Consider the following 16,000-nt stretch of genomic DNA (forward strand, 5'->3'; position numbering starts at 1 on the left):
ATTCCTAATTCACTCCTTCTGAATCCTCCCCACATTCTTCTCACTTCCCCTTCTCACTTCCCTTGTGCTGACCTCCCTTCCCCATGCTGACCACAGGGAGCCTCCCTTTCAGGAAAGAGAAGGGTTGGCTAAGTCAGGATAGAAAATGAAGCAATTACCTCTATGCTTAACTTCACCCCAAGAGGAGGGACACACTGAGCATGCCACACTCCTTTCAGCCTGTTCACCATCCCCATGAGGTTAATCCTGTTATGGTAGAGAGTATGCATTTTGCAGGTGAAGAAACAGTCTCAGAGAGGTTCAAGTGACTTGCCCAAGATTACACAGCTAGGAAGTTCATCTTGCTCCAAACTCCTATATTCCATTTCCCTTCAGTAAGAATGTGTTCAAAGACCATTGATTGAGTGCTGAAGGGTTGCTGGGCAGGGCGTGGGGTGCTAGGGATACGGTAACAAAACAGGATCAAGAATGAGACAGGAAATAGGGAGGGGTGAGTAGAGAAGGTGGCTCGGGGACAGAAGTGACAAGGGAGAGGTGGGAGCTGAAAAGACCTGCCCCCCACCACCACTGCTGCTCTTTGCCCTCCCAGTTCCTCCTGCCCCTGGTTCCTCTTTCCCACTGACACCCAGAGAAGGTCAGCTCACATAAAGTCAGGCAGGGCTGCAGGAGTACAGTGCTCAGCATGCCCACCGCAGCACAGGACTCCTGGTTGCTGCTGCTGCAACCACTACTGCTGCTACTACTTACCCTGCCAGCAACAGGTGAGTGAGTGAGCCCAGCTTGCCCGCAGGGGGGCCCACCCAAGCCACTATGTCCCTGACCATACCCCCTTCTCCCACCCCGTTACAGGCTCAGACCCTGTACTCTGCTTCACCCAGTATGAGGAATCCTCAGGCAATTGCAAGAGCCTCCTGGGGGGAGGGGTCCGTGTGGAAGACTGCTGTCTCAACCCTGACTATGCCTTTCAGGAGCCCGGCCGCAAGCTCTGTCAGACATGCAGGTTGAGGGGGGGGCTGAGCGGGGGGAGGCAGAAAGGACTGTCTGCAGGGCAACCCAGTACTGGACTCTACTTCTCTGGGTTTCCCAAGGATGGTTCCGAGGTCCTGATAATGACCATAGCTCAGCCTTGCTTCTATTGACATTTGGGGCCAGAAAATTATTGTTGGAGTGGGGGACTGACCTGTGCATTGCAGGGTGTTTTGTAGCATCTCTGGCCTCTAATTAGATGTCAGTAGCAGCTCGCCACACCAGTTGCAATACCCAAAATGTCTCTAGACATTGTTGAATCTACTGCTATAACTTACATATATTGAGCACTTCCTGCATACTGGTAGCATTGTGAGGGCAGAGCAATTCAGGTGCTTTTTAGAGAGAGGGGAAGGGAGGGAAAAGGGGAGATAAACATCCATATGTGAGAGAAATATCAATCAGTTACTTCTTACAAGCACCCCAACCGGGAACCGGGCCACAACCTAGGCATGTGCCCTGACTGGGAATGGAACTGATGACCTTTCGCTTTGTGGGATGACACCCAACCAACTGAGCCACACCACTCAGGGCTAACTCAGGTATCTCTGAAGGTGACTTGAGTCCCATAATTGTGATGACAACTCATATTGCGTGCTTACTGTATACAGATGCATTATGGAGGCAAGAGAGTTTGGGGAATTCTGAGGGCAACTCCAGGCTCCTAATTCTGATGACACTTCACATTCATTGAGTACTTCCAGAACACCAGATGCATTGCAGAGGTCAGGGGCAGCTGGAGGATTTCTGAGGATAGCTCTAGTCTAATCATGATGGTAGCATGTATGTAATGAGCATTTGCCATAGGCCAGACATATTTTCTAACTGCTTACTATATATCCCAGGTACACTTCGGGGACGGGGAGCTTAGGGTTTTGTGAAGGTAGCTCTGGGCCCCTAGTTAGTCAACAGTTCACATCTACTTAACATTATGCTGTGCAGGTGTTTGAGGATAGACCTGGGGTATTTCTGACAGGTTCTCCGAGTTCATCAGGATGATGGCTGCTATTTATTAAGCACTGTCTGTTTGCACAGTGGTGGCCCAGTGGGTTCCTGACAGGAATTCTGGACCCCTAGTCCTTACACTTGCTTACTGCATGCCTGGTACTATCCCTGGGGGACTCCAAAGGGTAACCCCAGGTCCCTGATTATGAAGATCAATGATAGTTACTAAGTACTTACTGTGTGCCTATCTCTTCCCATTCAGTGCCCCAACATCCTTAAGAGGTAGGTGCTCTCATTATTTCACACATATTTACACACACACATACACTTCTCTCTGCAGGCCCCCACAATGGTCACTGTGGTCTAGTTGGACTCCCTGCTCAGTGACCTGCACGGAGGGTTCCCAGCTGCGGCACCGGCGCTGCATAGGCTGGAATGGACAGTGCCCTGAGAAGGTGCAGCCTGGGACCCTCGAGTGGCAGCTGCAGACCTGTGAGGACAAGCCGTGTTGTCCTGGTGAGGAGGATCAGCAAGGCAGGCATGCACTGCATGTTACCCAGCACTGGGAATAACTGGGACAGAGGCCCTGAGGGTGGGACTGTGCCTGATATTTGTGAGGTTCTAAGGAGGAGGCAAGTGTGGCCTGATCCTTGTGGGCCATGGTGAGGACGTTGGCTTTTATTTTGAGTGATATGAGTTATGGGCAGAGAAGGGTGCTCTGACTTGGGTCGTGACCTTCCTGCTGTCAGGAGGAAGACAGACTATGTGTTGAGGGGTGAAGCAGAGGGATCGGTGTGCAGGTTACTGCAATAGTCCAGATGAGCAATGATGGTGGACCAAGTGTGACAGAGGATGTTGGCACAGGATTAGCTAATGTGGGGTACATGAGGAAACGACCCCTGAATGACATCCCCAACTCCATCCTTTCCTCTTCTCCCCCACAGAGAATGGTGGCTGGTCCGACTGGGGGCCCTGGGCACCTTGCTCTGTCACCTGTGCCAAAGGGACCCGGACTCGTCGTCGAACATGTGATCAGCCCACCCCCAAGTGTGGGGGCCACTGCCCAGGAGAGGCACAGGAGTCAGAGGCCTGTGACACGAAGCAGATCTGCCCCAGTGAGTGAGGGCAACCACGGGGCACTGATGCAGGCACCCAGTGTGGGTCTGAGGGTTAGAGCAGGGAACTGCCAGGATGGGGGGACTTCAGCGTGCATGACCACACTTGGCCTCCCCCCACTCCACCCCACCATAGCACATGGGGCCTGGGCTGCTTGGGGCCCCTGGGGCCCTTGCCCAAGCTCCTGCCACAGTGGACCCAACATGCCTGTGGAAAGACGACACCGCACATGTTCTACACCTGAGCCCTCCACGAAGCCTCCTGGGAAGCCATGCCCTGGTTCAGCCTATGAGCAGAGGGACTGCAGTGGTCTGTCACCCTGCCCAGGTACATAGGGATAATGCCTCTGACTCTGCTCTTGATTTGGGCACAGATGCTTTGCCATTTCATGGGATAGATCTTAGACCATGTGGCTATGGAGGTCTTCACTTGCGGATGGTCTGCCTCAACGGTCTAGGGGGTGAAAGGGGGATATTGAGGTGGCCTTTCCCTCACTCCTGTTCCCCCCTACAGTGGCTGGAGGCTGGGGGCCATGGGGCCCAGTGAGCCCCTGCCCAGTGACCTGTGGCCTAGGCAAGACCACAGAACAACGGACCTGTGATCACCCTGTGCCCCAGCATGGGGGCCCCTTCTGTGCTGGTGAAGCCATCCGGACCCACATCTGTAACACGGCCTTGCCCTGCCCTGGTCAGCACCTCAAGATGCACCATTTCCATGCCTAAGCCTCCACCCTTCTCTGCTGCCCAGTCCCTGATTTTAATACCTTGTTCTTGCCTCAAATTCCTCCATTCCCAGCCCCGATGCCTTGGTTCCACTTTTGATTCCCCATTCCCACATCTGATCACCCCCAGTTCCTCCCTCAGCACTCATTCCTTCCTTTCAACCCCCTTGCTGGCTCTCTTCTTTGGTACAAGCCCCTGCTACCCCTTTCTCTTCAGTGGATGGGGAGTGGGGGCCGTGGGAGGAATGGAGCACCTGCATCCGCCCAAAGATGCAACATATCAGCTGTAAGGAGATCCCAGGCCAGCAGACACGCTCAAGAAGCTGCAAGGGCCGCAAGTTTAATGGACGTCGATGCCCTGGGGAACAACAGGATATCCGGCACTGCTATAACATCCAGCGCTGCACCTGTGAGTGCTCCCCAGATGGCTGTGAGGGTGGGCAGCCCACTAAGTAATGGGGGTTTCTGACTGTTTGCCATGGATCCCATGTCCCTGTAGCCTCTGTCTCACTAACCCCCTGAGACTACTAATTGTGACTCAGTAACTCCCCCCTCTCATTGCAGGGGAAGGCTCATGGTCAGAGTGGAGTACCTGGGGGCTGTGCATGCCCCCGTGTGGACCCAACCCCATGCGCACCCGCCAGCGCCTCTGCAAGGCCCATCTCCCCAACTTCGAGTGAGTAAGGAGGCAGAGTGTGCCTAAAAGGGGGCAATGATATTGCTGTGTCAGTGTTTAGGGTGGAAGAGTTGGCTGTTCCCAACCAGTGCTTCCACCACTAGGCCTAAGGTGCCTGCCTTGCTGAGTGTTATTTCCCAGCTGCGGGAAGTGGGGGGAGCTAAAGAAGAAGTTGAGAAAGAAGATATTGAAGGGAGAGTTAGTAGCCTCTGTGCCCTCAAGTCACTTATTCAGTTACTCAGCCCATTCACTCAGTCCCGCATGTGTCTGTTTGCTCTCTCCCTATTACCCATGCTTTGATTGGCTTGTACAGTCAGTCACTCAAGCCCCTATTCACTTACTCATTGCTTCAATCACTCATGCCTCCATGGTTGATTCAGTGTCTCACTCAACATCTAACTATACCCAGGCACTCTAAGGCCTTTTCAGCAAGTTGCAGACAAACACAACCCAGATCCCATGGATCTCCCAAGAGATCCAGGTAGGCAGAGCCGTGACAGAAGGCATATGAGGAATGGTTGGTATGTGGAAAAGGAACTGCCACCTCAGCCTGGGTCTAAGAAACTGATCGGACCTCCTCTGACAGGAGAGTCTCAAGACTGTGTGAGCAGAGTCCTGGACACAGGTGATCAGCCACTCAATGTGTTTCCATGGCCAGGGTAGCCCAGGTGTGGGTGAGGGTTAAAACACCCACTCATTCCTTCTTATTTCCACATAATGTACATCAAGCTACTAGATTAAATGGCTTGTTCCCATCTCATGGAAAGCCTACAACCTGCAAAATGTTCTCCAGCTATGGGGTTTTGAGGGGTCCTGAAGATGAGTTAAGGATGTTGAATGGAGGCATGAAGGACTTGATAGAGTAAGGGAATGAATGGAGAAAGGGGTGATTGAGAAAATCAGAATGTGAGTGAATGGAGGGCTTGCCTAGTGGGAGAAATAACCCAGGCAAAGCCCATTCTAGACATGGCACTGGGTCTGGATAAAGTGGAAGAGAGATAGAGATTGCCTTGGGTCAGAGATTTGGATACAACAACAAGGCCTTGAATGTCAGTGCAGAGCATTTGTTTTTTTTCCAGTGGGCAATGGAGAGAGAGGTGTAAAGAGTATTGGATGTAACTCGTGTCAACTAGTAACAATCATCTGCATTTGTTGAGTACTTACTGTGTACAAGACACCACTCTGAGTAGTTTAACTGAATTAACTCATTTATCCTCACTCAGCCCAGTGAGGTGGGTATTATTATTATTATTATTACTACTTCCATTCTTATTTTTCAGGTGAGGGAAAGTGAGGCAGAAGGAAGATAAAGAAATTGCCCAGTATCTCACAGTTTAAAAATAGTGTTGGGCACATAGTAGGCACTCAATAAGGGTTTGCTGAATTGCATTCTTGCCTTCCCTGAGCTTCTCCTTTCCATTCTTCCCTTAATGCTTCAGGCCCACTGTTACCATTGTTGAAGGTCAAGGTAAGAAGAATATCACCTTCTGGGGGAAACCATTTACAGTGTGCGAGATGCTACAGGGGCAGAAGGTGGTGGTGGAAGAGAAACAGCCATGTCTACACGTGCCTGCCTGCAAAGACCCTGAGGATGAGAAGCTCTAACACCTCTCTTCCACTCTGATGCCCTGACCTCCATACCTTAATAAAGTAGCCTCTTCCCCAAGAGTGGGACAATAGCATCTTCTAGGCCAAAAGTCACAGCACAGGCAAAGTTGCAGTGGCCTGTTGTGGAAAACTGTATTTTCCACTATGGCCACAGTTTGGTAGGAATGAAGGCGAGTATCCACCCCTTTCACCTTTTAGCTGCTGCCAGAGCCTCAGTGTCTGCCCCCACACCCACCCCCTAGTGCCTGGGGCCACCCAGCAAGTCATCTGCAGAGCTCAGTTATGGGTTTCCTGTTTGGCTACCTGCCCTGCCAGGCACTTTCTGATTGGCTGGAGTGCTTGTTATCTGTCTCCCACCTCCTAAGGCTCCTAGGTTCCCACCCATGGGAGTCTCTGGGCTGGCAGATTCCCAGTCAGTCATGGGCTGGCAGATTCCCAGTCAATCATGAGTGAACAGCAGTAGGCAGCAGAGGCGTGGCTGGGGTGGGCTTCCTGCTGCACCAGCACGTGCACCCACCCACTCAACAGCCCAGCTCCAATGCTGCAATTAGCAGAGACAAATAGCCCCGGAGGGTGAGGGGCGGCAAGGAAGTATCTATGAGGTGCTCTAAGCTGGGGCAGGGACAAAGAGAAGCTAGAGTCAGCATCTGCCAAAAGAAACCCAAACCCAGACACAGATTCCTGTTAGCATTTGTTCATTCTTTCAACACTTACTAGCATCTACTGTATACTAGAACTAAGTCTAGGCATTTTGGGTGGAGAAGGGCTGGTAGAAGAAGAGGACATCTGGACAAGGGAACAGACTCAGAATAGGTGATCCTTTCCTTTGAACAACTTTTCAACACTTATCAATGCATACTGTATACTAACAATAGTCCTGGACATCATGGAGGATAGAGAAGAAGAGTCAAAGTGGTATGTGTCTCCACAGTGAAGGGAACAAACCCAGACACTAATGCACTGAGCACTTATGAATGATGGGCCCCTTGTAATTGTGGGAATAGCTAGTACTTAGAGAGTACTTGCCATGTGCCTGGTAGTGTTTTAAGTCTCCATAGCCTGAATTCATTTAATCTACAATAAACGTATAAGGGTCAATATTATCCCCATTTACCAAGGAAGAAACAAACATGAAAGAGTGGGCTGGACATTTCTGAAGCTCCATGTCAGGAGCAGAGTTTAGGACTTGGTGCTGTGAGTAGAGGGGCACCTCTGTGTGGGAGGGTTTGGATAGAAGATTTGTGACACCCAAAGTCTATCAGGGCACTCAGTTTTCTGGATGGATATCCCCTTGTGTAAAATGGGCCAGTTGATGGGTTGAGATGAGGACAAAGTTGATAAATATTTGGTCATCTTGGGAGGAATAAACCGAAGTGAGGGGTTCTAGTTGCTAATACAGAGTATGAGAGAGGTATGTGTTTACAAGAAAATGGAAGTTTGTGTGCAGTATAAGGTGCTATGGGCCTGTACAAAAATTAAGGATGTATATTGAGTGTATGTGCAGTGAGTGTGAAGTTACAACCATGTGTGCACCATAACAACATGAGTTATAGGGCTATGTATGTGCAGACATGCACATTAAGGCAACATGGATATGTTTGTGTCAGTTATTAACATATGTACAGACAATGAAGAAAAGCATTCGTGGAGCCCCTTCTTTTAAATTCCTACTGGAGAAAACGGAGACAACGCAGAGGAGACTTACCTCTGCCTCAAGGAGTTGAAACGCTCCTGGGGGGAATCCTCATTCTTCTGCAAAACAATCTACACATAATTAATTTTTAGAAATTGAACCACCTGGATAAAGGAAATGATGCCGAGGTCCATAAGTATTAGGAACCTGGAAATAGGACCCCTAAGAAGAAGCAGTCTAGCAACAAATTCCTAAGGATCCAGAAACGTCTAGATCTGCAACTGCTCCTGTCCCCCAGAGAGGGCACCATAGGTCCAGCACAACTTGCTTGCTTCAGTTATTGAGCAAATAACGGGAACACATACTTTGAAATATTGGGAAATACCTGATTCTTGGAGAGTACCCCAGTGTGGGGAAAACTGGGATATGAAATGCCAGAGAAGGCATCCAGGAGAGAGGGGGAAGGAATGGCCAAAGCAAAGGCCTGGAGGTGAGACTGAAGCTGGCTTGGGGGTGCGGGAGAAAGTAAAGGACGGTTTGTGGGTATTTGACTTGAGGACTGAGAGCCTAGGGGAAGAGAAGATGGAATCTGAGAGCTGGGATAGGGGACTTCCTGAAGACATTGGTCAAAGATGATCGTTGGGAGGGGGGAGGGAGGACATTCTTGATGGAAGACACAGCACATACAAAAATGGAGGTTCTCTCCCCCACCCCCGACCCTTGGAGGTGAGCCAAGTGATCATTTTTAGTTTGAAGGCAAGCACTCTGGACTCCAGACCCACCGTTAATTACTACATTGTTTAAATAGGCCAATGACTTAATGAATAAAGAATGGACACATGAATAAGTGGATGATTCATTTGAGAATCCTGCAGGCAGAAGAGACTCCAACTCTGCCTACTTCTTGCCATATTTTCTACCCCACTTGGTCCACCGTCATCATTCACTAAGGCCCACAAAACCCTGAGCATCTGGTCCCTGCTAACCTCTCTGACCCCTTCTGCCACAAGCCCTCTTGATCAATTTGTTTCAGGCATACTGGCACCTCTTTCTGGCACATTCTTAAAATAATTTTTAAAATGTAGGGATCACATAGTGAATATGACCTGTTAGGAATGAATTGGAATTCTTTGGTCTCTTCATCTGTAAAATGGAAATGATATTAACCACCCCATAGGATTGTTGTGGGGGCTGGATGAAACAATACATGTAAACAGCTCAGCTAAACATTGGGTATTTTTAAATGGACTTGTGCTGTCATTGTAGTCAGGATCTTAATAGGAGTTGACAATGGCTTTCACAGCCCCCCACTATCTAGACTATAAAGGTCATTCGCTAATGTGGCAAACACTTGGCTCCTACTCTGTGCATACCTTAAGATGGGTCTGCCTCTGTGGAAAGTTTTGTGCTGCAGAGGGAGACAGCCATGGGCACTGATGATACTTGGTGGTTATTGTGGATTTTGTGCCCAGGGCAAATGATTTGGGGGCGTACAGTCCTGGTGTGTGCGTAGAGGGAGATAGCTGTAGTTACTTCAGGGCTAGAGTTAAGGGAATATGGCTGTGTGGCTGATCTAGGTCTGTCCATCATTGTCTTTGGATATGTGTTTTGTCTGAACGTGCATACTCGTGTGAGTTTCCCTGGTTCTCTGTGTGTTGGTGTGGTGCCTCTGCATGTGTAAGTGTATATGCGTGCATACATACATGCACACATGCCCTTGTGTGTTACCCTGGCTTTGTGTGTGTGTTTAAATACCTAGGTTGGTGTGTGTTCTCTGTACATGCCTTCGTGTGTTTCCTTACTTTTTTTTTTGTGTCTACATGTATTTCCACGTGTATGTTACTCCTTATGTGCCTCCAGCGCCTACTCCCCGCCCAGGGCAAGGATGTGTACCTCGCTCAAGTCCCCATCTCCGCCTAATGCTGTCTGCCCCGCACCTCTCTGCCTAACTGAGCCTGTATGTACGTGGGAAACTGATCTCCTTGCGAGGGTACTGCGTGTGACCCCCACCCCTAGCCGTGAGGGCGTTCTCTACTTTTGTGTCTCCGGATGTGCCTCCATTCCCACCCCCACACGCCTTCTGTGGTGAATATCAACACTGGAAACCGAGTATCTGCGGAGGGTCTTGTGTGTGGGTGCGACTGGATGTGAAGAGCAGAATGAGACGGGGTGGGGGGCTTGCGTGACCACCTACTCCGACCCTCGGGACAAGCACCCACCCCGCCCCCACTCCCCAAATTGCGCATCCCCAATCGGAGGGGGAAGGGAACAGGATGCGGCGTGGCGCGTGCGCACGGCCCCCTTCAGCACCGCGGACAGCGCCTTCGCCCCCGCCTGCCAGCGCGCGCCATCGCCGCCCCAGCACTGAAGGCGCGCTGACGTCACTCGCCATTCCTCCTCAAACTCCCCTTCCCGGTAGCCTTGGTCGCGTCCGCGCCGCCGCTGGCCCAGCCGGACTGCACCACGCGGGGTGCTAGATAGGGGGGCACGGGCGCGACCATCCGCGCTGCGGCGGTGGCGACTCAGCGCTGCCTCAGTCTGCAGCGGGCAGCGGAAGAGTAGCGTCGTGCACTAGAGCGCAGCTGTGCTCCTGGACCCCGCGCAGTCTGCCCGGGCGACTCCTGATCAGACAGCTCCTAAGACCCCCTGCCCGGCTCCGCAGCCATGAACTACCTGCGGCGCCGCCTGTCGGACAGCAACTTCATGGCCAATCTGCCAAATGGGTACATGACAGACCTGCAGCGCCCGCAGCCGCCCCCGCCGCCACCTGCTGCCCCTAGCCCTGGAGCCACGCCCGGCCCCGCGACTACCACTAACGAGAGGGTCTCCTCGGCTGCCCCCGTGGCCTCTCCGGCCGCCCCTAGCCCTGGGTCCTCAGGGGGCGGTGGCTTCTTCTCGTCGCTGTCCAACGCGGTCAAGCAGACCACTGCGGCCGCAGCCGCCACCTTCAGCGAGCAGGTGGGCGGCGGCTCTGGGGGCACAGGCCGTGGGGGCGCCGCCGCCAGGGTGCTGCTGGTCATCGACGAGCCCCACACCGACTGGTAAGCCACTGTCGCGGACATCTCCCCACGGGCCTGGGTCCCCAGATGGTTCCGTGATGAGCAACTATCCAGCACCACTTGTGTGTCCAGAACCTGACTCCTTCACCCAAACCCTTTTCCTTTAAATTATTATGCCGGGCGCTCTCTGTGTGCCCTGTCTTTAACCCCACCACCACCAAGTCTTCCTCGATCCATACAAGGAGCAGTTATCGGGCTCCTACTGTGTACCTCCTTCCCAAAAGCCTTGACTACCATGTATCCTGTGAGCATTTGAGGGCCTAATGTGCCTGTCGCCTTCCTTGCCCAACCTTCTCACCAAAGGCCTTGTCCTTTAATGTATCTCGTGAGCATTTATCAAGTACCTGCAGTGTGTCTCAGTGGGAGCCCTTCCCCAAGGCCTTTGGCTTCCCATGAATTTTGGGGACATACCTTGAGAGCTTGACATGTGTTTTGTCCCCCTCAACCCTTGCCCTAAGGCCTTCTCTCTAATAGATCTTATGAGTATATATCCAGAGTGAGCTATGTGCCCCATCCCAGTCCTCTCCTCAAAGACCATTTGAACTATTCAGTGAACATTGATTGAGTGCCTGCTGTGTATCCCACCCCAGCTTCTCACCAAAGATGTTGCCTTTAACGGGTCCTGTGAGCCTTCACTCAATGCTGTCTGGGTGTCCCAACCCCAGGCCCTCTCTCCAAGGACCTATTTCTCCAAAAAATATAGAAAGCATTTATTAAATGTTTGACATATGTCCCATCCCCAAACCCCTTTCTCAAATGTATAATTTTCCTCAAATAAGTCCCGTGAACATTTCTGAACCTTCTCTGCATGACTGATCTTCAGACTCTCTCCCCCAAATCCTTTTCCTACAATGGATCTAGAAGGCATTTATTGAGTGCCTCCTTTATCCCCTGTTCTCAAGTTACTCCTTCAAAGACTCTTCCTTTGGTAGACCCACCTAGCACTTACCCACCACCTACTCTGTGAGCTTTCTCTAAAGACTCTTTCCTCCAGTGTATTCAGCAAGCATTTATTGAGTATCTACTGTTTACCCCATCCCCAAACCCTTTCCCCAATGCCTTTCCTTGAGTGGCTTCAGTCTTATATATTGAACACCTTCTGCATGATCCAAACTAAACCCTCTCCCTATTAATTGGAGATTAATACAGTAACCAGATATTCAGCACTGTGTGCACCATTTCAATCCCTCTTTCCAAAGACCTTATCTTTTGAATCACTCCTTGGAGTATTTGTGGAGCACCTGCTGTGCACCTGATTCAGCGCCTTCTCCACAAGTCTTTCCTCTCCATGGCTGGAGGATCAAGCTTGCATAGGTCAAATTTCTGCATCTTCAATCCCCTTCCCCAAAAGATTTTTCTCCAGTTGTTTGTATGCTCATCCCTAGCTCTCTCTCCCCAAATATATTTTCTCTGAATGTATTCAGTGTGCATTTATCTCCTGTCTGCTAGGTGGCCAATTCTAATCACGTTCCCCCAAAGGCTTTTTTCTCCAGTGCCTCCTGTGAGCATGTATGGAGTGACTTCTGTGTGCTCTATGTTCACACCTCATCCCCAAAGTCCTTTTCTTTTAGTGGTGCCAGTGAACATACCTTCACTACCCCAGGAGAATGTGCATCAATCATAAAGCCTCTCTCCAGGGTCCTTCCTTTGATAAGTCTAGAGCCCAATTTATAAGGCTTACCCCCTTTGGTGTCTTTAGGATTCCCTCTCCCATTCTTAAGTCTACACCCCAAAGGACTTTCCTTCTATTTTAAGCCACTAAACATTTATTGAGCACCTACTATGTAAAAGCTATTCCAAGTCTGGAAGTTCTGCACCTGTCTCAAGAGCTCCCTCCCCAGGGGTCTACTTCAGCCTAAATATATTGAGTACCATTTCTTTACTGGGCAGATAACCATGCCCCACCCCAGGAACCCTAACCCAGCAGCCTTTCTATTCAGAGCCATTTATTTTTTCTGTAGGTATTAATTGCATACTTTTCATGTGTCAGACTGTGGGAGGCATTTATTAAGCACTACTATATACTAGGACAACCCCTCCTTCAGTTCTTCTTCCCTCTAATCTTAACCACAAGCTGGATTCTCTATATCTTTTCCTCCATTTAACGCCACAGTTCTTTAATGAGCACTTATTGTATCCTACTAAGAACCCTCTATTCATTGCCTCTTCTCCTCCCCCTCTTGTAGCCCTAATTCCCCCTTCAACAATCTTCATCCTGCCCTCCATACTACCCAATTCTGAAAGCTCTTAATGTGCACCTGCTATATTCTGGCCAGGTTTCCTCCCCCACTTACAGCCATCTTCCCAACTGCCCCTTTCCCCAAATAATCCAAAAGCATGTATTAATCTTTTATTGTATTCTGTTCAAACAACCACATTCCCATCCCTGCAGCAGGCCCTTCTAGTCTTTTCTCCAACAATCCATAAAGCATTTGTTGCACACATGCTACAATTCCTTCACCAACACCCACTCACACAGATGCCATCTTCCTGGCTAAATTTGCTCCATTGACGTCAACAAACCTTCAAAAGGCCCCTTCTGAATATTGGTAACTGCCCTCTTTTAGATTTTCCTTCCCCACTCTGACCCTCCAAGCAAGTGCTTTGCTGCTTTTTCCTTCATTCCAGAAAAGTTTATTAATTACCTACTGAATATTGACAACACCCTTCCCCTTTCCATAATTGCAACTCCAGTGTTTTCCATTTTTCTTCTAATTTGTCCAGCAAGCATTTCTTGAGAACCTGCTGAATTCAGTGAAAGATTGTTCTTTTCCCCTTTGGCATCCCAGAAACAGCTCCCCCTTTATCCCAGCAGCTGCTCCAGCCTTTTAAAAAATTATTTATTTTTATTGTTGTTCCATTACAGTTGTCCCAATTTTCCCCTTGTTGCTCTCCCCTGCCTTGCCAATGCCCTACTCCCACAGTCAATCCCACCCTCTTGTCCATGTCCATCCATGGGTCATTTATACGTGTTCCTTGGCTAGTCCCCCTTATTTCTCCCCCCCCCTCTGGTCACTGTCAGTCTGTTCCTTGTTTCCATGCCTCTGGTTCTATGCTTCAATCTTCTTCCAGTCAATCTAGCAAATATTTATTTAGTACCTACCACAGGTGGAGTATAATGGATAAATGCCTTGTACACCAGGCTCAATGTGGGGAACAGAGACCTTTGCATCACCAACTTGTAGACATTCAGAACTATGCAAGTTTTAGGGATCTCAGCCTGGAATGAAGGAGGATTTGTGCAGACTCTAATGGATTATACACCTAAGTATAATCCGACACCTTTCCACCAAACTTCACCACTCTCATTCCTTTTTGGGTATTGTGTCCTCCCTGATTTAAGGTTGCAAGCTCCGAGTTGAGATTCATCTTTCCTTTTTAGACATAATTTAGTCCAATATTTTCCAAACTGTGGGCCACCTGTTGGCTTGTGACCAGCATTTCATTTGCTTCATGAAGTAGAATAAATGAAAATAGAAAATAATAGAGTATATTGCACTAGTAAGTGGAATTATTATTTAGGAAAACTCTTACTCCAGTAAGAAATATAATCAATAATGGCATATACTATATAATCCACTTGTTATATAATGGTTTAATAGTGTATATTATATATTTGTGTGCTTTTCTTCATGAAATGAAATAAAATAAAATAGGAAATCTCAGACTCTATCACACATGACAAAGATAATTATTTACTGATACTTTCATCCTAATATATGTATATTTAAATTCTATACATTGTAGATACAGCTACACATAATATGTAATATACCATATATCATGTTGCCTATTATATAAGACAGCCCATATTATATTTGCTTTATAACATATAATATGTGTCTTATATAATATATATTACATATATGTGATGGATTATTGTGTAAACATATATGTAGTGGGTTATATAAACTATATTTCTTATCGTGGCTTTTTCTCTGGGACTTCCCTGGAAGCAGACCTTGAGACTGAGATTTGCATGCAGATGTCTTGGTCAGAGCTCTGGGGAACAACACCTGTTGTGGGGGAGGAGTGGGAGAAGCAGGAGTTGGCAGAAGGAAAGGTTGAGCTATGATGCAGCCACAACAGAGGCCTCAGCCAATCCTCTGGGGAGCTCTGGAGCTGGTAGGACCCTCCAGGGTTATCCCAATGGAGTTGGGGGAGCCACGCTTCTGAATTCCTGCATCAGTTATTGACCGCAGGCTTCCCCCTGGGAGGAGAACCAATCTTGGGGAAGGCAAGTTTGTGGTATAGAGGGCAGTTCCCAGGGTGGGACAGCACTGTGAAACTTCAGCAACAGCTGTTCCCAGAAGTTGGGGGATAGATGTAAAGGCCTGACAGGAGGGGGGTGAGGATCTCAGTCCACACCTTTTCCTGCTCAGATTCACTTGCTTCTTAGAGTAAGTTCATCCCATCTGGGAACAACATTTCCAGGATTGTAATTGGCCTTGTCTTCTGGTGGAAACTCGAAAGAACATGGTTAGTGGGATGAACTGCAGCTTCCACTGCCACAGTTAATAAATATGGCATAAATAAATGATATGCATTGTCTTCTATACATTCTAGATTCCCCTCACCCTCAGCTAGCACCTCTCTTGGTCTCAGTGGCTTACCTGGTGCCTGATCCATTCCCTCATTCTTGAGAGATCCCTTAGCCCTTGGTCCCTATTCTGTCCTCATGCTGTGGCTAGTGTACTTGTCCATTTGTCATCAAAGTTGAACAAGGAGTACCAACAGATGCCCAGGCAGAACACCTGGGTACCTCCTTGCCCCCACACTGTGTAACAGCAGCCCTGCCTCCTCCTCATGATCAGGGTCATGTATGCCTACCTACACAGTGAATCTTCTTCATGTCCATTGACATGCAAACCCTGAAGTGTCCAGGTAGCACTCAAAGCTCAGAATGTAATGGGATTCTCACTGTGTCCCATGCTAGCAGTGCCCCCCCACCTTGGAGAACCAGGACCTCTAACCCTGTAGAGCTCTGAGGAAGCAGGAAGCGTACATTCCAAAAGTGAAGCACTGGGATTGATGGTAAGCTGGGCCACTCCTACTTTCACTTCTGGGTTCCCAGACCCATGTATTTTACATATTAGAAACAGCACAGCCCTGGCCTGGTAGCTCAATTGGTTAGAGCATCATTGTGATACACCAAGGTTGTGGGTTCAACCCCTGGTCAGGGCACATACAAGAATCATACGAGAATCAACCAATGA

The 16,000-nt window shown here is 49.2% G+C and overlaps 2 protein-coding genes across 3 annotated transcripts in view; both read left to right on the forward strand.

The window, feature by feature from the left end:
- The first annotated feature begins 614 nt into the window (after positions 1 to 614).
- On the forward strand, positions 615 to 6,152 carry CFP (complement factor properdin). Its single transcript, XM_090264811.1, has 9 exons — positions 615 to 761; positions 850 to 1,000; positions 2,312 to 2,487; positions 2,916 to 3,086; positions 3,223 to 3,414; positions 3,601 to 3,774; positions 4,026 to 4,217; positions 4,373 to 4,484; positions 5,924 to 6,152. The coding sequence occupies exons 1-9, from the start codon at positions 683 to 685 to the stop codon at positions 6,087 to 6,089; spliced, it is 1,413 nt and encodes a 470-aa protein (XP_090120937.1). The 5' UTR covers positions 615 to 682; the 3' UTR covers positions 6,090 to 6,152.
- Positions 6,153 to 10,237: 4,085 nt separating this feature from the next.
- SYN1 (synapsin I) overlaps positions 10,238 to 16,000 on the forward strand; it is a 44,593-nt gene continuing 38,830 nt past the window's right edge. Inside the window, exon 1 of one of the 2 annotated variants that reach the window (XM_090264841.1) lies at positions 10,238 to 10,766. In XM_090264841.1, coding sequence (XP_090120967.1) covers positions 10,390 to 10,766 — 377 coding nt within the window. In that variant the 5' untranslated portion in view covers positions 10,238 to 10,389. The remainder of the gene's footprint in view (positions 10,767 to 16,000) is intronic. The other variant, XM_090264840.1, reaches the window with a different exon arrangement.

Source organism: Furipterus horrens, unplaced genomic scaffold (genome assembly GCF_987537825.1).
Source record: "Furipterus horrens unplaced genomic scaffold, mFurHor1.1.pri manual_scaffold_17, whole genome shotgun sequence".
Taxonomy (NCBI): domain Eukaryota; kingdom Metazoa; phylum Chordata; class Mammalia; order Chiroptera; family Furipteridae; genus Furipterus; species Furipterus horrens.